Source organism: Amphibalanus amphitrite, unplaced genomic scaffold, assembly GCF_019059575.1.
Source record: "Amphibalanus amphitrite isolate SeventyFive unplaced genomic scaffold, NRLGWU_Aamphi_draft 000801F_arrow, whole genome shotgun sequence".
NCBI lineage: Eukaryota > Metazoa > Arthropoda > Thecostraca > Balanomorpha > Balanidae > Amphibalanus > Amphibalanus amphitrite.
In genome coordinates this window covers 188,338-211,237 of record NW_024882295.1, presented here as the reverse complement: position 1 = coordinate 211,237, position 22,900 = coordinate 188,338, and the positions used below count along the sequence as shown (strand labels likewise).

At 52.6% G+C, this 22,900-nt stretch overlaps 2 protein-coding genes across 3 annotated transcripts in view; one reads left to right on the top strand and one right to left on the bottom strand.

The window, feature by feature from the left end:
- Positions 1–15,695, top strand: part of LOC122366379 (transmembrane protein 65-like) — a 29,448-nt gene extending 13,753 nt beyond the window's left edge. For both annotated transcript variants that reach the window (XM_043338586.1, XM_043338587.1), the window contains 5 exons: positions 1,997–2,038; positions 2,656–2,723; positions 3,445–3,541; positions 13,108–13,214; positions 14,132–15,695. In XM_043338586.1, coding sequence (XP_043194521.1) covers positions 1,997–2,038; positions 2,656–2,723; positions 3,445–3,541; positions 13,108–13,214; positions 14,132–14,542 — 725 coding nt within the window. In that variant the 3' untranslated portion in view covers positions 14,543–15,695. The remainder of the gene's footprint in view (positions 1–1,996; positions 2,039–2,655; positions 2,724–3,444; positions 3,542–13,107; positions 13,215–14,131) is intronic.
- Positions 15,696–15,788: 93 nt separating this feature from the next.
- LOC122366376 (exocyst complex component 6B-like) lies at positions 15,789–22,695 on the bottom strand. The gene is made up of 4 exons (XM_043338571.1): positions 22,657–22,695; positions 18,459–20,427; positions 17,069–17,451; positions 15,789–16,621 (listed from the first exon to the last, which is right to left on the bottom strand). Exons 2-4 carry the CDS (start codon positions 20,276–20,278, stop codon positions 16,308–16,310), a joined length of 2,517 nt encoding a protein of 838 aa, XP_043194506.1. The 5' UTR covers positions 20,279–20,427; positions 22,657–22,695; the 3' UTR covers positions 15,789–16,307.
- Positions 22,696–22,900: the final 205 nt, after the last annotated feature.

The window sequence follows — 22,900 nt, the reverse complement described above, 5'->3', positions numbered from 1 at the left end:
GCCCGACCAGACCCCGCGCGTGGCCCGGCTCGTCTCGGAGCCAGCCGCCGCCCACCGCACTACACCCTGCAGCTGGCCCGTCCCGTGCCTCTGACGTCACTCAGTGACGTCACGGCCCGTCTCCGGCCGGCGCGGGGCGCGGAGGACCGGGGCCGTGCCGTGAGTTCGCTGACCGTCTGGCCTGTTTCGGTCGGTTTGGGTGGCGATGGGACACTCGCACAATCTCCTGGGACGCATGGCGAAGGATGCTGGACTTACACACAGATGAGAGAAAAGTGGTGGAATTTAGGTGAGCCGGAGGTGCGAATAGGCCGCATGCGTCATCGGTCATGCGTCATCGGCGCTTGAAGGGTCAAGGGTGTGGTGAAACGTGCTTGCAGTTTGCAGCTCCCGTCGCGTAATGCGAGTAGACTGGGCGAGGGGAGAGATAGGAATGCGTAGTTGCCTAGTGCTCGGCTCTATAAAAAGATTGTCATTGATGGCGTTTCTATGCACCGTGCTCTTTGGGTGTGTTTGTGTAATGTTGTAATGTTGGACGACAGCTGTAAGTTTTCACTCTTCGTAGACATCTTGACAAGTTGGTGCTGTTAGGATTATCAGAGATCATTTTCGGTCCGCCCATTTCTTGTGAAGACTCACCAAGAACATTGTGACCACACTGCTCTCAATCTCAAACAGCGTGAATTCCCGGGGCTTCCCTGACAATTATTTAATCCCATGACGTAAAACCACGCAGTAGCTTCCAGCGGCTACCGTTTTCGGAGAAGCCAGCAGGCCTCCTTGCTCAATCGCTATGTCGTCGTGTCAGACATTATGGCACGGTAAGGACTGAATGCTCGGGTGCGTGCGCCGGGTTCTTAGAAACATCGCTGTCATATCGAGAGGTTGAGGCTATCGAGAGCGGAAGTAGTCAGGATGGGAGTACGGTGGAACTCCGCAACTTCCCCTCCTGTCAGAGTAGTACTCCCCCGGCGGAAAGGACAGGGAAGGACGGGCGATCGAAAACAGGAAGGATGGCGAGATATCTACTGCACGAAAATAGAGCTGACCCATTGAGAAGGACGGGGATTAGAGTACTGGAAGTGGTTTGGTTTTAGAAGGATATTTGATGCGGTAGGGTGATTCTAACACCCCCCCCCCCCTTTCAGCCTTGCTCTCCGTTACTAGGCACAGCCTCCAATGTCGCCCACCCGTACTCGGTATCTATCAGTCGCCTTTCACCGTACAGAGCGGTCAGAACCGGACTAACCGGCCCCGCGGCGTCTGCGTCCGTCATAATAGACAGCCGGCGATACGCACAGCGTCGGTGGCTCTGGGTGTGCGTTCGGACTGTCTGTGAGGATGTTTGTCATAATAGACAGCCGGCGATACGCACAGCGTCGGCGACTCTAGGTGTGCGTTCGGACTGTGTGTCAGGAGGGCACGAACGCGCGTTTTTGGTCAGTCTGTGTAGACAAGACACCATCGCCAGGGGACGGACATAGGGTACCCACGACATACCGAGCCTCCAGCACCTGTAGGGTTACACGGAGACTCGATAGCTGGTGTCCGGGTCTGGGAGAGGTGTAATGGATGGTCTGGTCCTCGGTCCGCCGCCGCTGGGGAGGGATGTTTACGCCAGTGAGTGCGACGGTGCGGGTATGTGCGCAGGACGGAGAGGGGTGGAGAGGAACGCGCTGCGTGCTTGCGTGGATGCGTGAATATGGAATGACCACGCAGGTAGCACGCAGTAGGTATTGCTTTGAATGCTTGACATCGGCTATTACCTTAATAGTTAATGTGACTTCATGTCATGTTCATGTTCATGTGTCTTCATGTCACGCAGAAATATTGCCAGTGTGTATGTTCATGTACGTAGATATTCAGGATATTCATGACATACTTGCATTTTCAAATGGTCATACAAGATGTCCGATTTTATAATCAAGTGTTCATTGCTCATGCTCTGCCTGGAATGCCTAGCCAGCTGACTTATGGCCTCCTCTCTCCGTTCCAGCGACCAGTATTCCGAAGCCGACACCCGGTCAGCTGATTCACAGTAAGTAACGCGCCACGGGCCGCACGTGGCCTCTCCGCGCACGTGCCATCCACGTATCTTCCTATTTTGTAACACGTGCCGTGGATGGTTCGTGGTTTTATGGGATGAGTGTGTCTTCTGTCAATTTCAGTTAAAGAACACTCAGTGGGATTTTCCCATGTCTTTTCAGAGTTTTACTTTTTGGAGGGCACTTTTTAGTTTATGCAAAAAAATTGATATCAATTGTCACAAATTCACCCAACACAGTCATCAGTCAAGTCTTGATGGATTGATCGATGTCTTGCCAAGTCTTTATTTTTATTGATGCTCATGTTACCTTCATTCTTTTTTCAACGTAGCGAGTTTTCAGTCTCGTGGTGATGTAGTTGTCACGCACTCAGTGTCAGCACATATTTTTGAGCCAGCATTGCCATAGAGATCTTACATAAGATCTCTATGACTACTGCAGCTTTGTAGCTCACCAGTCGGCGTGGCTGTCGTCTTGTATGGCGTCCTGTACGGCGTCCCGTATGCCGTGCTGTGCGTCACTGTCGTGCAGTGGTGGTGCCTGAACGTGCTGTCTCTCTGGTCGACATTATGTGGCACTGGTGGTTGATCTGCGCATTGCTTCTTTCCAGCTGCGTTGTTTAACTCCATCCCCTTCATTGGCTTCGGATTCTTAGACAATGTCATTATGATCACTGCGGTAAGTACTGCTTTCTCTTATTTACTTCTTTCTTATTTAATTAACTCGCTTTCTTTTGTATGTTATTGGCTACAGCCGCAGTGTTTTTCTTAGTCAAGGTCTGCACGAAAAAGATCTCCAACTGCTGTTGCAACTGCCTTTTAGTCATGCAGAAAGGGACAGAGAAATGCACTGATCGGACTTGCGTCAGCTATGGTTCTGTCTATTGGACTTGAACCGATAAATGATTCTAAATTGTTGATTTTCTGAAACATGAACGTTTCCGATTGGTTGAAAGCGTTGCGATTATCTCTTGTGACCGTAATATCGCACGTGCCCAGCAGCAGAGCTCATTTCCATTTGAACTGGAATGTTATTCGCTTGGGCTATCAGTCTCAGCCAATTGCCACCAAAGGCCTCAAAGAACGTGTAACTCAAGGGGAGGGGAGGTGTTGCCGGTCACGGTTGCTGTGCCTTGTGGTATCTGTAAGCGTGGCTACAGCAACGACATGACTTAATTGGTTTCTCGGGAATCATTGCTTTTGTTTGTCTTGACCAAGCTTACGACGGGTGTGTTGCTATTTTGTAACTTTTTTCGTGATGACCTATTGTGAATTGTGATCTTATGCGAGACACGTTTGATAAACATTTCATTCACTCTACTGCTTCCCCGACCCCTTACTTTAGCAGACCCGCACGCCTGTTGACCCGACCTGACCTGCGCGACCTCTGACCTCTGCAGGGTGACTACATCGAAGCCTCTGTCGGGGTGGCGTTCGGCATCAGTACAATGGCGGCCGCGGCGCTCGGGAACGCAGTCTCCGACGTGGCCGGCATAGGTCAGTACCGCCGCTCCTGAGCTCGGGGAAATGGGGCAGCCTTGAGTACCTCCTTGGTTCGAGAAACCAAGGGTGTACTGCCTATAACCCCTCGTGCTTAGACTCAACCGGCCTTCCAGGTGATGCGCAGTCTGAGTTCCGTGCCCGAATATGCAGTATGCACCAAGCTCAAAAAGTTGATCAGAATGTACCCAATGAAAATATAAGTCATTTTACCGTAATTTACGGTCTCCCGAAATCGTATCGTGAGAGATTCCACCTCGAAGGGAGGACACTATCCAACTGTTATGACTCAGGGTACAGCGTTGTATACGGGCTGTGTAACTGCTGATAGTCCCGCCGAAAGGAGCTCCTCCTCAGCTGTGCAGATGCTCCTCACGGTCACCGGGATGTGCTGATGCAATCCGGTGGATCTCTGGCCTGGACGGGGCATAACTGCCCACATTGTTTGCCCGAATAGATTGTGTTATTTCGACCAGTGACGCAGATAGCCTCATAGAGCAGTCGCTCACCGGTTTTGATTGCATATGACTGCATCCGAATCTCTGTCGCAGCCCGCAGGACAGAGTAGCCTCTCTCTCTCTCTCTCTCTCTCTCTCTCTCTCTCTCTCTCTCTCTCTCTCTCTCTCTCTCTCTCTCTCTCTCTCTCTCTCTCTCTCTCTCTCTCTCTATCTCTCTCTTCCCCTGCTTCTGACCTAGCCTGAGGACTTCGATAGATGTCACTCTCCAAAGGTCACACATCACAGCCTCTTTGGCTTCTGGCGGCGCTGGCTAGATCCCGGAGCAGTGAGGGCCTTTGTCGGTGGCCGGCCGAGCCAGGATATTGGTGCTATTCTGTCGTGGTGCGATGGATATTGGATTATGGCTGGCCCATTGGGAATGTGGATGCGTCGCCGGCAGCGGAGCAAGCATTAGCGATGATCGTCGGTTTGGATAACCAATGAGGAACCATTTAAGGTGAATTCAAAATCAATTTGACTTCTCGCCTATTGCGTTCCGTGGTTCGTCACCAAAGTGTGATTGTTAATCAAGCTGCCTAAATGCAGCGTCATCGTTGTTGCATGCAGCTCACGCCTATATTTATTCGAACGGACGATGGCACTGGTCCCGTGGCTGCTGCTCTGTGCTGTAGCTCTCGGAAACCTACGGTAGTCGTTCGGTTGCTGCCCGCCGACATGTGAGGTTTGACGAATGATGCAACCTCCGGGTGCTGCCCCCCCCCCCCTCCGCCGGTCGGGGGGAGGGGTGCAGACAGGTGTATCAGGCACGTCATCAAACGGACAACATGCATCCCTTTGACGTCACAACCACACGCCCGCTGCGGGTTTATGGGTGAGCAGCAATGGAGACCAGATGTCTTTGAGGGCCCGCCTCTGCGTGGTTGATAGGCGGAAGCGTGTGTGGTACAGAAGCTGGGACGGATGGGACGCCGTATGTGGATCGAAGTCTCCCGGGTGAAGCGGAGCGCAGGGATCAAAAGGCTTTAGTAGTGGAGCAGCGAGCGTGGATCGAGTAGGAAAAGCTATCCGAACTCGAGGGCTCGTTATAAGTTTGGACGGGTTGTTGAAGGCTGGTTAATAAACCGGGCCCGTCATTGGTGCCAAAGGAGCATGCTCGTAGGCCTGAGGCGGTGGCTGGTGGAAAAATTGGGAAATGAAATGAATTTGTTCATTCTTAGATGACTTGATGACCGGTAATTGTTTGTTGAAGCGTTACTTTTCCAAAAGATGCTTGAGAAGTCTATTCGTGCAGCGTATTGCTTTATTTACTCTCTAGAGATCCCGTCTCTTGCTTGTGAGTTCTCATTCCCGACCTCGTCTTGAAATGTCTGGTGGTGAAATGTCGGTATGACTTTTCTCGCACATTTGGCCGGGATAGGTGGGGGATACAGGCCCAGGATCTGCGCCGTCTGTTGTTGATGACAATTTACGGCTGTGCAAAGTTCAGTGGGCGATGAGCCATTCGAGCCCTCATCGATATTCATTCAATCGAACGACGATGCATGGCTTCCTTCCGGCTCGTTGGTACACTCGGGGGCGGATTGATGTTCCACCACTCCCTACCCATCGGGCTCCCATGGCTCAGCACTGGCTGCTGCCAGTGTTGCCTGCCCTCAGCACTGCTCAGCACTGCCTGCCAGTGCCAGTGCTGCCAGTCCTGCCACTGACAGCAGCCAGTGCTGAGCCATGGGAGCCCGATGGGTAGGGAGTGGTGGAACATCAATCTGCCCCCGAGTGTACCAATCCCGATGGGATTTTCAGACTTCCTGCCGTGATGGCAGGAGATTGAAAATCTGTGACTTATCATACCACCGTAAGAGGTTCGGTATCATACGTCGCCCAGCCGAAGCATGTCGCTCATCCAAAGCATAGTTTTGTGATTTCTGTAACTAATACAGTGGCGCAGCCAGGATTTCGTTTCGGGGGGGGGGGGGGGGGGTCATCGCTTCCAAAGCGGGCCCCCTAGTGTGCGGGCCCCCACCCATTTTTCAGAATCTCTCCATATTTCATACGCATTCTGCTGGGCGGGCCCCCTTTACCTGCACGATAACCCTGAGCGAGTTTGAATCAGAAAATTTGCATAGAACAGTAGCTCGGTAATCACCCGGTCTTCACTTTTTACGCAAATTGACCACGACAGAAATATGTTACTATGACGTATGACTTCGTATCTTTCGAGTCCGATATGAGCCCCAATTCCGCAATATGCATAGCATATTATATGCAATCGGAACTGTTGCCTGCTTCTGTCGCACAAGATTTAAAAGTAGTCCCATGTGCCTGTCCTAAGTCATCTATTGGCTGCTGTAGTAGATTGTGCTTTTATTCTTCTTCATTACGTGAATTCGCTCGTAAGAAGTTTTAACCCTCGCCGGCACAGGGGGGAGGGGTTGATGCAACCCCCTAAGGTTTTTTTCGCGAAGAACTCGCGTAAAAAAGCGGCTGATCGCGACGTAACTTCCATAGTGCGCTGAAATTCGCGCAACTTATAGAACAAGGATGGGTAACGTGCCTGTGAAGAGTCACAGCTCGATCGGGCCGGTGGTGAGCACATGGCGCGTGCTCAAAAAGTGCAAATTCGCGTCATAGACTTTACATGCATAAATCGGCTTGCAAAAATGGGCGACAATGGCTCAACTTGCCCGACACGGGTCCGGTCCCCGTGCAGTATCTCGGTAACCGTGGGTCCGATCGGCACGAGGAACACAGTATCGTGCATGAGAATCGAACGGGCTATCGAATGGTGTGCGGTGCAGGGATGACACGCGCCACGTGCACCCGTGAGGGCACTTATGCTTGAAAAATTGACGTTTTGGACGGATTTTGGACTTAATGCTATTTTTGGGTGACTGTCAGACGGAGCGGGTTCAAACAACGCTTGTTGGCAAGAGAAATGTACCTACCATAGGCGGCGGAACGATTTGAGACAAGGGGGGGCACCATGGCTCAAGGAGCCAAACCTAGGGTACCCCCAAATCCTGTTTTCTCATCGGATTTAGGCCACTTATTTTTCGTCACAGCCCTGACACGATGATTTTTTTAATTTTATTTTTTACTAAACGAAAATGGCAGTTCACCCCCGTATGCAGGGGTGTAATTTTATATCTCTTTGTGGGGGCATATGCACCCACAATCCTGAATTATGTATGCCCACACAATGATGAAAATGCACCCACAAGTCTTACAAGGCTGCAAGCGTCCTTTCGAGAGCACGGTGCCCTTCGCATGCTCTAACGGCGTCCTCCTGACCGTCTCGCGTTCATGGATAATATAGCGTTTTTAATCACTCGGCACCCTTCTGGGAGAATGGCGCACTTTTGACAGCACCGCGCCATTCTCATGGTCCAACGGCGCCCTCCTGACCGTCTCGCGTCCTTGGGTCTCTGTTCACCGTGCATCCCTCGACTGTTCGGCGCCCTTCTGGCCTCTCAGCGCCCCTGAACCACATATAGCGTTTTCAATCACTCGGCACCCTTTTACGAGAATGGCGCCCTTTTCATGATCTCAAGGCGCCCTCGTAACCATCTGGCGCCCCCACGTCCCCACCAACGTAGCACTACTGACTGTGCGGCGCCCTTCTGGCCTCTTAGCGCCCCTGGACCACATAGCGTTTTCAATCACTCGACGCCCTCCTAAGAGAATGGCGCCCTTTCCCTTTTCATCGTCTCACGGCGCCCTCGTAAGTCGTAACCGTCTGGTGCCTCCACATTTGGTGCCCCTCCTACTGGATGGCGCCCCTCTACAGCTTTTTACGTCCTTCCGGTCAGTTTCCACTTTTAAGCGTGTATTTGCTTAGTCAGACACGTCACATGAAGCGCCATTCGGCTAGCAATGTTATCAAATTCGGTGTTAATTTAGGCTCCCACATAAAGAATATATATCGCGCCCCAAAACGGCCTGGCGCCGGGCGCCCCTACAGCTGGGCACCCACAATCATTTTAGGAAAATCACACCCCTGCCCGTATGTGTGGTTAACTTTAAGCTGATCCTCAAGTACCTATGTTTTTGTCTCTTCCTTATTCTCGTTTGATAAATTCCATTAATCCTACATGTAATAAATTACCAAGAAGCCATCGCAGTGTCGTAGACTATATATTCCGTGGCAGTACTAATCAGTGGCGAATCCCAGGGTGGAGGTCACATGGGTCATGACTTAGGGCCTGGGGTCACCACATGCCTGCCAGGAGCACCACAGGCCTGACAGCCGACAGGGGCAGCACAGGCCCGCCAGGGGTACCACAGGCCTAGCAGGGGCACCACGGGCCTGTCAGGAGCACCATCGGCCTAGCAAAAGCACTACAGGTCTTCCAGGGGCACCAAAGGCCTGCCAGGGGCACTATCGGCTTCGCAGGGGAACCACCGGCCTCGCAAGGGCACCATGGGCCTGTCAAGGGCACCACAAGCCTGTCGTTGGCAATTTAGGATTGTCAGAAGCACCACAAACCTGTCAAGGGCACCTGCGTTTTAACAGGGGCACCACAAACCTGCCAAGGCCCAAGGACACCACAGGCCTAGCAAGGACACCACAGGCCTGTCAGGGGCACCACGGGCCTGTCAGGGCCCATGGGCACCTAAGTCATGTCAGGGCCCACCGTAGGCTTGTCAGGGGGCAGGGTAGGTAGGTACCACAGTCTTTCCAGGGGCATCAGCGGCCTAGCAGGGGCACCAGTCATCACATGACTAACCAAAAATAAAGAAAATAAAAAAAAACTGAAAATAGGCACCACCAAAATTAAGTGGCCGAAATCCGTTGAGGTTTTAATTTTGGGCATAGGTAGGGGCACCACTTCGATTCATGGCCCTCCCCTTGGAGTTTTCCCCGAATCTGCCCCTGGTACTAATACATCAAATTTAAGGGGGGGGGCACCTTGCTATTGGTGCCCCCCTTGCAGAATTCAAGGGGGGGCACGGTGCCCCGGTGCCCCCCCCGTTCCGCCGCCTATGGTACCTACCGCCTCTCATGGGAAAATTGTGAAAAGCTAATTGATCAAAAACAAGGTGGAACAAATTGCTGGAGAAAATAGCATTTGCTTATGACTTACTTAATTACAGGGGTTTTGCTACATAACCTGGTATGTTTGACAATTGAAATGGGCATAGATTGGAAGAGCATTCAATTGTGACCAAGGTCCAATCATCGCTTTTGCATGACGAGCAACAATATTCTTAAGAATATAAATGTTCAAACCTCTACATAGTAATTCATCGATGGCTTTCACTCTTCAATAACCTACGCCAACCTATGTCATGAAATACACTTGGCATGTTCTATAGTAGAACGCATGGTTATTATCAGACACGAGCACCTCGATGCGATGGATATTTTTTCCCAAAATCAAAATGCTTAGCCGTCAAAAGGCAATCGACCGTAATGGATACATAACCCACAGACACAAGACCAACCAAACGCCCACCGATCGAAAATACCCCTTATTCGCGTTGCGAAGCAAGCGGGTCACCCTAGCGGGCCCCATTCACCCGGGGGCTCGGGCCCTATCCACATGGGGGACCAAGCCCTATCCATACGCGGGGGCCCGGGCCACGTTCACCTGGGCTCCGGGCCTCGTCCACCCGGGGCTCCGGGGCCCGCCCACCAGGGGGCCCGGGCCCCATCCAGCCGGGGGCCCGGGCCCCGTCCACCCGGGGCCTGGGGTCCGTACTCCCGTTGGCCCGGACCCATCCATCGGGGGGCCCTGGCCCCATCTACCCGGGGGGCCGTGCCCCATCCACCTAAGGGGCCCGGGCCCGTTCTCCCGGGGCCCGGGCCCCATCCACCCGGGGGCCTGTGCCCTATCCACCCAGGGGCCCGTGCCCTATCCACCCAGGGGGCCCGGGCCCGTTCTCCCGGGGCCCGGGCCCCATCCAACCGGGGGTCCGGCCCCGTCCACCCGGGGCTCAGGGCCGTTCTCCCGGGCCGGGGCCCGGGCCCCATCCAGCCGGGGGCCCGGGCCCCCTCCACCCAGGGGGCCCGGGCCCGTTCTCCCGGAGCCTCGGGCCCCATCCACCCGAGGGGCCTGGACCCGTTCTCGCGGGACCCGGGGGTCCGGGCCCCGTCCACCCGGGGCCCGTTCTCCCGGTGGCTCGGATCCATCCACCGGGGCCCCATCCGCCGGGGGGCCCGGGCCCTATCCACTCGGGGGCCCGGACCCATCTACAGGGGGCCCGGGTCCCATCCACCCAGGGGGCCGGGCCCGTTCTCCTGGGGGCCCGGGCCCTGTCCACCTGGGGCCCCAGGCCGACCCCTCACCCGAGGTGTCGCAGTGGGCATTTCTCGAAGCGGGCTCGTCCGATTAGATTAGGACCTCTCTCTCTCCTCTCTCTCTCTCTCTCTCTCTCTCTCTCTCTCTCTCTCTCTCTCTCTCTCTCTCTCTCTCTCTCTCTCTCTCTCTCTCTCTCTCTCTCTCTCTCTCTCTCTCACTCTCGAGCGGGCCCCTGACAGAAATTTCGGGGGGGGGGTCAGCTGACCCTCTGACCCCCCCCTGGCTGCGCCACTGAACTAATATAACTGAAGCTAAGCTGTATTCTAAAAAACAAGGTCATTGGGGCAAATGCTCCCTCTTTTCGACTTGCAAAACTGAGCATTGCAAGCATCTGCTATTGAAAGCGCATTCGCCTACCTCTTTTGTGTGAGATTGGTTGCGATATTCTCCTTCTCCTCGATTCTGTACAATTGGTTACCCCTATTCAATGTCATTAACTCTTCACCTAAACCTGCCATCGTGGGGCCGCAAGGTGGTCTTCTCTCCTCCCTCCATCCCGAACGGAAGGTGCCAATTTGGCACTTTGCCTCCCCGGCTTGTGACGTCAACGGGGTGTGGACGATGACGTCACAGAAAGGCACGTGAGAATTCAGCAGGCCTTCCTTTCAGGTCAACTGTGCTTGGAAATAGTGTCATTCAAGTGTCATTCAAAGAGTTTTGTGTGAAACACCTGACGTATGTTTACGAGCAATGTCATTTATATTCGACAGTAGCGTTGACAAACATATGTGATTGCACAGTTGTGCAATTTATATTCGTGGATCGTGACGTTCGTTATTTGATTACCTTCTACCGTCATATGACGGCTACCTACCACCCGGTGGCGTATTGTGACGGCTTCCGTCGCCGCCCCCTCACACGTCACACCCATCGTGACGTCACCTTGTCACGTCACATGACAGCAGGCCGCTGATCACTTGGCGAGACGGCCGGCGGCGCCGAAACGTCAGCGTTCGCTTTACGTCACTGCCAGGATTGGAGTCGTTCCGTGATGAAAGGGTCCGTCAGGCAGTGAAATGAGGCATTTTGGGCTGACATGAAGGCCTAACTAGAGCCAGGAATGATACCGTTTGGATGCCCAGCCGGGCCGGGCGGTCTGCGTCCGAGCGGTAGCAGGGAAAGGTCAGAGGTCACCTGCCCAGGAGGTCTGCAAGTGGTCGGTGCGGCCGGGCTCCGAGGAGCACGTGTGGGCAGTACGTGGAGCCGCACACTGGAATGGCTGATAAAAGGCGCCGGTAGCCGCACAGGGGAGTGCTCTCCGGGCGCACGGATGGCGCCGCTGCAGCCATGAAGGCGACCGGCTCGGCAGGCTGCTTCCAGCGGGATGTGTTCAGCAGATGGGTGGGCCGGCCTGGAGAGCGTCTGCCCCGTATGGTGGCGTGGAATGCGTCCCGGGTGGTTATTCTTGGCGGTTTTGTGCCGGCCAAACATAACACATGCCAATGGTCGGGGTATATGACGCGTGCGGTCACCGGTCAGGGGGTGAGAGGGTGTCGTGGGGCGGGGAGGGGAGGGTAGACCACGTGACCGGAAAATGTGGGTGGAGAGAGTGAGGGAGGCAGGGCTGGGCGGTGTGCGAAACAGATGGTGTTCAGAAATTTGTAGATGGGAAGGCATCGTACCAAGCTACCGAGCTAACCTGCTGTCAGTCATGTATCATGATTAGAGGTGGCAAAAGATGAAAATTTTGGGAACCAGACCCGTCTGGACATTTCTGGAACCAGTCAGGCCCAGTCTAAGTTGAAATCGGAACCAGTCGGACTTGTTCCCCAAACGTCAATTAATACAAACTATTTTTAGGTATCATTAGTTGCGTCATGTAAAACAGCCTTTTTCTCACTGGGAATACTTATGAGCTACATTGTGCTAAGAAACATACATCAGCAAATGTTTTCTTTCCATTCATTTGATATTTTGCAATCATGTGTAGTGTGCAAGATGTATAGTTTATGGTAGGACCCGGTTGGACCCGTCAGAAAATTTCCAGGAACCGGTCTGGACCCATATGGGTCCAGACTGGTTCTTTGGACCGGATCCTCGGGTCCACATTTTGCCACCTCTAATCATGATTCGTCGAGTGCGTGTTGGCCGGTGGTATTGTGGAATGGTTAGTTTCGCTAGTTGTGTCTTCCTTCTATGACTAGGAGCTTATTTTGGAGGTGTGTTGTGTGCGTAATGCAGGTCACACACCTCTTCCCGAAAGGATATTTGGTAATGTCACCTCCAGCTACCAGCCAAGTTTACCATACTACCCCAGCCACTCGTCTGAGTCCAACTCCAGACACAACATTCTGTATTCACCCTCCCGTGTATCGTGCTGCATCGCTTCCGCCTACCGTGTGACCCGTGTTGTTAGGCTACGTTCTCGGAACAGGATGTGGGGCAGCAAGGGATAATGCCATGATAACTCATTGGCTGATAAATCTCATTGCCGTGGACTCTCCCACCGAACCCCCAGCCAATCGTCCTTCATCCCGTGTCTCGATGTTTTGGTTTTCCATAGCGACCTGATCACCTCAAGGGCTTTCGGCCTGATGGCCTCTTTGATGCGGCCCATAGCCATACCCATCCCTTGCCTCGCCATTCTAACCGGGCTACTATGCAAGATTATTTACTGCCCAAGCCATGTTCCGTTCTAGCCATACCCTATTGTCTCCGGCGTTCTACCGATTGTCTCATCCCGTGCCGTGATCTACCGTGTCTTGCCCGGCCGTGCCTCGTACTGTCTATTTTTCGTCCATGCCGCCGCGTTATGTTGTTCGTACCCCCACTTAGCGTCACACTGACCCACTCGTCCCATCCACAGGCTCCGCCTTCTACGTGGAGGTGCTGGCGATGCGAATCGGCGTGCCGGCTCCCAGCATGACGCCCGAGCAGCACGACCTCAAAATATCGCACTGGTTCTCAAATATTGTAAGTAAAAACAGGGGCGTCGGGTAGGAAAGGTCCGTTGGGTACTGACTTGCATACGTCCCTCACGTTGAGTGGCTTCGGTAATGTTTGGTTTGGTAATGTGTAAGATAAGCGGCGTGGACTCCCCTATCCCCCCTCCTATCGCATGACGGCTGCCCGCTATTTGACTTCCTAGTGGCGTCTGGCAACTTTGGGTACATCACATATTTGTTGTGCCTTGAAAGCCCATCGATTGCAATAACTAATGATGAGGTATGCGATTTTCTTACCTTATCAAGTTTGATGTAAACCAGTCATTTATCAAATGTGGAGTAGTTTTGTTATCTTCGTTGTTCATTATTCGTAACAGCCTTCGTAACCACCATGATGTAACAACTCATATTACCCATCCCCCGTGATAGTTTTACCGCCCGTGTGCCGTGCTATCCTTTGTACTGTTCGGGTTTGGTCGTTGGGAGCTCAGCTTAAATCCCCCATGGACTGTTCGTCTTATAGTGTCTTTTTGCTTTAATTCCCTGAGTGGCTAGCAAACGAGGAACTGAGAAACTCAATTCCCTTCCACGCCAGTAACGCTGGAACCGGACTCCAGAAACTACTCGCCGGCTTTGGGAGCCCCAGCTCGTAAAATATTTGGCGGAAACTCGATTCCGCTGCCACAGACGGCAGCTTTTGTTGTTTCCAGCTCCTGTGAGCCACGGACAAATCATACGAAAGTTATGTTTTTTGATATTGTGTGCCCCTTACTGGTCTGATTTTTCGCTCGGGATCAGTCTGCGTCTTGTGTATAAACATGCGTATATGAAATAATCATGCGATGGGCCAGCCCAAAGGTGATGTTTGAAGGCTGTGTTATGTTGTTTGCTCTCATTTCCTATCTCCGCTGTATCCCATCTCATTTATTATCTGCTGTTTGGCAGGGCCGTGCGTTCGGCGTGGCGCTGGGCTGTATCCTGGGCATGTTCCCGCTGTTCTTCCTGCCGGGCCACAACCGGACCGACGAGGAGGAGGAGGGCGACGCCGCCACCTCCGACGGCGTCGCCGTGCTGCCCGCCGTCAAGGCAGAGGCGCCCGACGCGACGACAGCGACGGCCTCCAAAACTGCCCCCACCTCTGCCGCGGCGGCCGAGCAGGCGACTGTGAAGGCTGCTGCTGCAACCGGCACTGACGGTCCTACCTCTGTGAATGCAATCGAGTCGACAAACCGAACGGCACACGTCGCATCGGCGTCACGATCGACAGAACGTCCAGCGCCGCCGGCCGCCGCGACGGCAGCGCCCTCGAGCGGCGCCGGCTGCCAACAGCCGCCCGGCGGCGACGCGCCCAAGTAGACCCAATGTAGCCAGACAGGGGAAGGTGGTGCTAGACGCACGGTCACTGCTCGGTCGCTAGTGTGTACGGGTGCGCTCGAGTGCCGCAGAGACAGCGGTGCGACTCCTGAGAGGACCTGGTGCCCGAGCCGCCGGGCCGTGCCCTGAACGGCGACCCAATCATGTGAGCGCGCGCGCTGATGTGTTCGCTAACCGGCCGGCCGTAAAAGAGCGCGTTATTTGTGATTGGATGGTTTACAGGAGGGTGGCTCTCGCGTGGGTGGACCGGTCGATTGTGTCGTGTGAGGACGACTGATTTTCAGCAGCGTCGGAAATGTTACCCTAGAATTTTGGTTTACGAAATCAAAATAGCCGAGATATAGGCCATTTGCTGGAGCGTAGGATAAATTTCGCCTCGTTGTTGGTTCTTCACTCATCGTTAGTTTGTTGCTTGCTTGTTATGGAAACAATCTGGACAATATCTCAATTACGGGTTCGATTCGTCGGATACTAGACTGTTTTTACGGCACCGTTGCAAAGCTTCGCCATAATCTCAACAGAGATCGATATGGATGTAAGTGTTATGAATCACGTATTTCATTCGAAGTATTCGTTACGAACTGTCGAATCGATTCGATTGTCGACCTAACGTATCGATGTTAACCTCCGCTCGAATCGACTTCCCAGGAGTGGAATGGAATCCCGGTCCTACGCTCGGAGCACTGTGCGGCGGGAAGCCCGACCGATACTTCAGCAGGGAGCGCGACGCGTCCGACTCGATATACCTATATATGTGTAGCCGTGTTGATCCTTATGTGTCCGTTGCCCATGCTACTCGAGGAGGTGCGTTAAAGTCTAGGAAGAGGGCGAGTGGGGACGCTCGCGCGGCGCGCGGGTCGCCACCAGACGCCAAAACGTGGCAACACGTGCAATAGGGCCGCTGGGCGGCCGTGGGCGGTAGGAACCAGACACTCTGATGCCGGTACGAGCATTCCAGTGCGCGGCGGTCCCCTCCGGTCGCTGAGCTCTGCGGGTGCGGCGGAGCCCCGCGCTACATCGCTCGTGTTTTTCGGCCGGTTTTCAGCCGTGCTGTGCCAGCTCCCAAGCGACAATGAGAATGTCTGGACGGCCCGTGGTGCAGAAATGTTGTAAATATACAATTTTCGGTGATGAATCCTTATACATTATGCTGGGCGTGTTGATGTTTCGAGAAATGGTGGTAGATCTTGCTAGCTCGTGTAGGCCTTGAAAGAAAGATTACACCGGCAACCTTCAATAATTCGATATATTGAGTAATCAATGTTTCATAGATCACATGTTGGGTACCCCACTGTATAGCCTACCATAATATCCACGCGACAAAAGTTGACCAGCATAATGACTTAGCACGATATACATACTGAACGTAACTTCAGTAAGCCTCGCAAGCTCAGCTTTGCACCAATGAACGCGGCAGTTCGCCGTAAGCGCAACATAAAAATCAACCTCCCCGGAATCTCAGCCCGACCCCGGGAGTCTCATGCAAGGTGATACGATACAGTCAAAACATCGGTGGGAACGACAAGCGCATGAACACAAAGTCAACAGCCACACAATGACTCGAACTTGAAGCCCTTTGGTAAACAGTATGTCATGGTATCTCGCAGTACACTAGCCTCAAGATGACTGGTTTGCGGGGGGCTCCTCGCATAGAAGCGTCCCGCAATCTCCACCATTTTAGCCTCATATCAGACGCAGTCGGATGCGTCCAGCTCATGCAGCGTTTAACCTCCAACTTACGCACCATTTAACTGCTGCCGACCTGCGCTACCAGCTGTCGCAGCTGCTTCAGTACCGTGTCCTGCAGCTTCTTCTTATCACGCTCGGCGCGTTTCAGCACGGAGAACATGTTCCTCTTGTCGGCGTCTCTCAGACGCTCCACCACCTTCACCGCCGTGGCCGGCGTGACGCGACCGTAGCGGCTGGTGGGTGAGCCGTACTCGGCGAAATAGGTGGCCCAGTCCCACTCCAAGACTAGGTCCAGGAGCTGGCGCAGGTCGGCGAAACACATGAGCAGCGCGCCCTCCTCGAACCCGGCCACCGGCTCAGAGGCGGCAAACTCTGCAGGAGAGACGGGCAGGGCAGGGCAGGTGAAATCAGAGTATGCAGAAGAGCAGTCACTATTTTGCTGGCTTTTGGCAAGTCTGCCAGACAGTCGGCATCATGAGTATATCAACTCCTTCTGGGCAACATCTTTTCCGATAATCAGTGGAGTTGGTTTGGCTGAATAAAAAAGCGCGTGAGGTGGCATCTGGACTGCATCTCGATTTCCGTGAGGATCAAACTCGTCGAAATGGCAATCCAGGGCGACTCTGGCATCTATCATAGATGTCGCCACTGCACGGTGCGCTCCGAGCAGCAGCGACTGCCACATCGGAGCCTATACTGACTAGCTATAACCTAGTCACGGCCAGAGTCCCACACTCTTTACCTTTTCGAGCACCCGATGTCTCCCAAACTCCTCCCTTATGCCCCGTCCACCTCAGCCCAGTCACGCCGTGTACTCACGTTCACACTGTATCACATCCAGATTGAGCTGCTGAAGGGCGCCGGTGGACAGTTGTCGCGCCTCCTCTCCCAGCAGCATCTGACGCAGCTGGCGCGCCACGTGCTGGCAGGCGCTCATACAGGCCGTCTGCGCCACGTGCGCCGGTAGGTTGGTAAAAGCGCCGAAGGTGGCCTCCAGGAAGGAGATGAGGTCGACCAGGAAGGGGGAGGCGGTGCCGGACGGCTCTGGCAGCAGCCAGTCGTAGGCGGCCAGCTCGAGGAACTCGTCTATCTTGGCCTGCAGCTGCCGGTAGATCTGCTGCTCAGTTTCGGCGCGGATGTCCTTGAACATGACGCGGCCGAGCAGAGTGGACTGCACGCCGCCGTCCTGCTTCGGGTTGTAGCTGCCGAAGGGAGGGGAAGGGGTTAGAGGAGACAGACAAGTGTAAGCCTGGTGGCAAGCGACCGGTGAAATGTCATTGTCACATCATAGAAATCATAGAATCAAATCATAGAACCCTTATCAAACCAGTATAACGCCTTTTGGGGCGACTAACGGAGCGAGCGAGAGGGTGAGCCTTGCACGTGCGAAATTTCGAGGGGGTACCTCCAGCTGACTTGTGCACGGCACCCTACTAACCGGTCTCTAGCGATGTGCCAAATTTGAGCACAATCGGCCCAGCCGTTCTCGAGATCTGGAAGCGGCACCCTGCACGTGCGCACGTGCAAAATGGGTCCCAACTGACTTTTGCACGGCACCCTACTAACCGGTCCCTAACCATGTGCCAAATTTGAGCGCCATCGGTCCAGCCGTTCTCGAGATCTGGAATCGACCCCTGCACGTGCGCACGTGCAGCAGCACCCCAACTCTGGCACATGGATATGCATTGCCTAGTGGGTGCCTACCTACATGCCAACTTTCAGCGCAATCGGCCAAGTAGTTACCGAGATATTGCAACAATTGCAAAAGTGACACCTCTTCGTTTTGCACGTGGCACGTGCATAAGGGGTCACCCACATCCATCGGGAATAGTCCAATACTTGGTAGAAGGAATGAAGCTACCCTACAAAAATTACCGCATGTAAATCGGTCAAGTGGTTGCTGAGATATAAGCGTCGCAGAATCGTGACCACGGCCGGCCGGCCGCTCATACTCAGAAATTTCCGTTATTCTACGTAAGACTCCGCTCGCTTCGCTCGCTCCGTAATCATAGAAGACCAAACCACATAACTTGGTTATAAGCGCCAAAGACTGACCACAAAACGTAAGACATGGAAATGTTACCTATTATCCTAAACAATATATTCTCTAGAAAACGACTGAGAACGCGTTTCCGAGGATGACGCATTTTATAAACCAAAAGTAGCAATTATTGCATGATCCTCCTGCGACCACAAGCCGCTCTCTTACCCGGTGATTTTGGTGATGACGTCCTCCAGGTAGACGCTGGCCTGCTCCAGGTGAATGGTGTTGATGGTGATCTGAATCAGCTGTAGCAGGCCCAGGCCGGGGATCCGGATCAGCGTCGCCAGACATCCAGAGAGTGTCCTCGTCAGTAGAACGTTGGTCGACTGGCGCAGCAGGTCATCCCGCTCACCCTGACTGAGATCCAGGTCTTCGGCGAAGCGCAGACACGAGTGGATGAACTCCTTCACCTGAGAGAACACCTTCGGCACCATCAGCGAGAACGGGAACGTCTTGGGGAACGGCTGTCGCGCCAGCTCGGCGTCAGTGTACGGAAACACACGCGTGATCTGCTCATACTCCTGCGGCGAGTCGACCTCGATCGGGTGGTAGTTGTCCTGGTCGAAGATCTCCCGGAAGACGCCCACCCAGCGCTGCATCAGCACCTCGCTGTAGTGGTCGCGCACCTCCAGCAGCAGACCGTGCAGCGGCTTGACGTTGAAGCCGTAGTTGCGGAGCGTGTGGCTGAACACCATGATGAGTCGTTTGAAGGTGAGCAGGAGGTTCGGGTCAGTGCAGCAGGCAGCGTGCGTCTGCAGCGCGCCCGTCAGCTCGCTCAGAGCCTCGTCCCACAGCTGGTCCAGCGAGACGCGCGTCACCAGGCCCGTGGCAGTGTTCAGGACATGATCCTCGATCACGAAGAACCCAGCCACGCCGTGTAGGTAGTCCTGCACGGCGACGAGCGAGTCCTGCGCCAGACCTCCGGAGGGCGCCTGGAGCGCCAGACTGCACTGCTTCTGACGCTGTTTGCGGTAGTACTCCTCGAACGCGTCTCGGGCGCCGAGCGCGGTGAAGATGTGCAGACACCGGTAAACGGCCGAGAAGTTAACCAGGTCCTGTGCGGCGCCCTCCTCGTCGCTCGCCTCGCCGTCGCCGTCCTCTCCGTACAGCGCGATCGGTGAAATAGCCGTCACGCCTAGGAAGGCGAGCGTGTGCCGCTTCTGGAGGCGCGCGGGAGGAGGTCGCTCGACGAAGAACTGCTCGGCCGCGTGGCGCATGGCGGCCTCGCCGACGCGCGGCGACTCACACCGAACCTCCTCCAGAAAGTCCTTGACGTCTGACATGGCCGCCGCGCGGATGTTGTCACGCATCTTAGGGATGCTCTCGCAGATGGCCTGCGCGAAGCGGTGGTCGGCCACGCGCGGCAGGTACAGCACCTCCAGCTGCTCCAGTGTCTTCAGCGCCGGGTAGAAGCGCTGTTCCGCCATCTGACGCCGTAGTTTCGAGTACATCTCCAGGACGGGCAGGCACGCCATGAGTGCCGCCACACCTTGTTCGGTGTTCGCCTGACGTCGTCGAGCGCGCGCCAGGGCATCACCCTGCGACAGCAGCTGCCGCGACTGAGTTACCAACTCGTCGTGCACGCCGACCACCTCGTTCTTCAGCTTGCTTGCCTCTGTGCGCACCTGCAGCAGCTCACGGATCGAGTCGATGAAGCCCTGGTAGTGGGAGCTGCACATGCGCTCGATGGTGCGGTCGTGCTCGCGGATACGCTCGTCCAGCTGACGGGCAAACTGGTCCTGTTCACCCTTATCGTACACGGCGCGGAACGTCGAGCCCCAGAAGTCGTCCATGCTCTCGATCTCCTGGATGAAGATGTCGTGACGCGACTTGATGGCGTCCTTTGAGTCTCGCTTGGTGGGCAGTGTGAGGTCTTTTGAGTCGCGCTTTGGGGCGACCGAGAGGTCTTTTGGTTCACGTTTTGGTGTGGACACATTCTTGGCAGGGTCCTTTATATCAGACTTTGGGGTAGCTGACTCTGACATGCTGAGTGTCTTGAAGTGGTTTGAGTATTTTAAATATGAAATACAATTAAAGAGCTACCACTTAAATTCATCTACGCCAAGTTTGAGCATGCTCTCAGCTCAGTAGTGGTGTAGGTCCTTGAAGCTTTCATTGGTGGTGAAAGCTGACACTGAAAGAAAAATGTGGCATATTGATCAACAGTTTATCTCTTTCAGAATAACATGGGAGACTGCTTGGAAATTATCTTATCCATGTAAGTATGCAACATGTTTTCTATATGCAAGCCAAAATAAGTAAATCAATGTTACACATGAGTGTAAAAATTAGATGAAAGAAAGACAATTCTAAATTGTTAGACATAGGTACACAGCTCCTTAACAAACTGGAAAACAGTTTAAAATGAGGTAGCATTTAATCTGAACTCTCATTCTATATAATGCACTGGTACAAATAACATTTGCTAAAAAAATTACCACATTGCTCCTTATGGATGCTTAATTTTCTGAACAGCTAGTTATAATTTATATATAATCAACTTTTGATAGACAATATGTTAAAGGGACTGTCCCACCTTAACATTAGATTTGAGTTGAGATAGCCATCTTGATGGACGTTCTTTGAAAATCAGTGCCGTGAAAACCGTTTCTCCAGCAATTACTTCATCGCAAAGAAATTTGAGTTTGATTTTGACATCTGTGCAAATAAGTGCCACAATGTATTGGTATAGGCACTTAAATCTGATGACGTCATCAGGCTTTCGAACGTCCGTTCAATGTTTGACTAAAACGTTTTGTAGCACGCGGTGGTATATGCTGCGTTGCGCGCAACAAATACCGCACTTTTAAATAAAGTCGCTAGGAACAGCGGAGATCCCAAAAAGTAAACAAAAGTAAAAGTCTAATATCTTGAAAACCGGTGAATATTTTTCGGTGAAATTTGGTAGATATTCGTTTTCGCTCTTTCTGAACCGAGCGACATCACTTTCATGCCAATTCATAAACTTTTTTAAAGGTGGGAGGGTCCCTTTAATTGTGACCATAGATACACTTATATCTACACAACTACACCTAAATGCATGAAAACCAAATGAAGTTAAATGTACTCTAATTACTGAACCACTCAATGCTACAGCTATTTAATGCCATCAGCTAGAGACAGTCAGGGAGCAGGCTGCATGTGAATTAATTCAGGAGGTAGGATCAAGTACCTTTATCTTATCAAATGGCAGCCATGATCCCAAACCAAAATGGAAAAAGTCAAGTAAATAGGTATATTTTTGACTATACAAAGCCTTAAACAGAATGCAATGGAAAATGCAAATAAAAAAGACTGAAAATGATGGGTGACATTTGAATACACTATGCTATTTTGAGATATTAAACAAACATGACAAAAATATTGCCCATGTGCGATCATTTGGCTGTTGACTGCCTGACTGCGCAATGGGTAGATAAAACAAAGCCTGAGCCAGCAAGATACAAACTACAAGACTGAGACAATGCCAATGCTTTCCAGAGGCGCGGGAACTACTTTCGACTGGGGGGGCACACCATAATAGAGATTAACCTAGGGTACCCCCAAATCTAGTTTTCTCACCGGTTTTAGGCCACTTATTTTTCACCCCTCAGCTTTTTCAACAAAAAAAGAAAACATTTGCAAAAAAAGTGTGGTATTCCGTCTCAAAGCTGTGGGGGCACCGCCCCCACGGCCCCAGAGTTGGGGGGGCAAGCTGCCCCCACTGCCCCCCGGCTCCCGCGCCTATGATGCTTTCAGTTAACTTTTTTATTGTCAAGAATCAAGCTTTGCCATTATCAACTATTAGCACCTTACATTGATAAGAGCCCTTATACTTAGTTTTGCATTAAGATCTTCATTTTGTCTGTGCACACCATGCCCAAAACTAGGTATGCCATGAAAAAGTCTGGTGTCAAAGAAACCAGCATGAGCATAGTGTTCAGAAATTGAATAATTAAAATGTGGGATCTTGCTTTCAGTGCATTTAATCTAGACACAATTGCAATGTAGCATCAAACACAAAACCTTGTCGCAGTAATGAGTGTTGATGTGAAAACTGACAGTTCGTTCATTTCATGGTGTACAATGAATGTTCTAGAATGATATTCCAGAGCCTTAAAAAATATGACTGATCAGTTTGATGATACAAAAAAGCCTAATTGAGGTGGTGTAAGTCTACACAATTGTAGTTAGGACCTAAAATTGACACATACCAAAATACACTCCAATTTTGTGATAAACTATTTCAGCTTGACTCAGAGAACAAGAAGGCGATATATTCCAATTCCTTTATCGCTTCAACTAACTACCCCACTCACAACTGAAGAAGGCATACCCAATGGACGCAAAACGATAAAAAAAATATTTAAAGCAAAAAAAAAACATTTCAATTCATCAGTCGAGTAAAAACAGATGTACTCAATGGCGGAACGGTGAGGTACCTACCGAAGATGAAGAGGAAAATCAAAACAAACCAGGGGAATATACGCCGCAAAGCGCCACTTTCGCTTCATATTGATTACTGCCATATATGAAGGAAAACAAATTGTCTTTATTTCTTTGTTATTTCTTACTACATCCATTTATGATCATTATATCTTGTTTGCCGTTCGTGTGCCATCAACTGT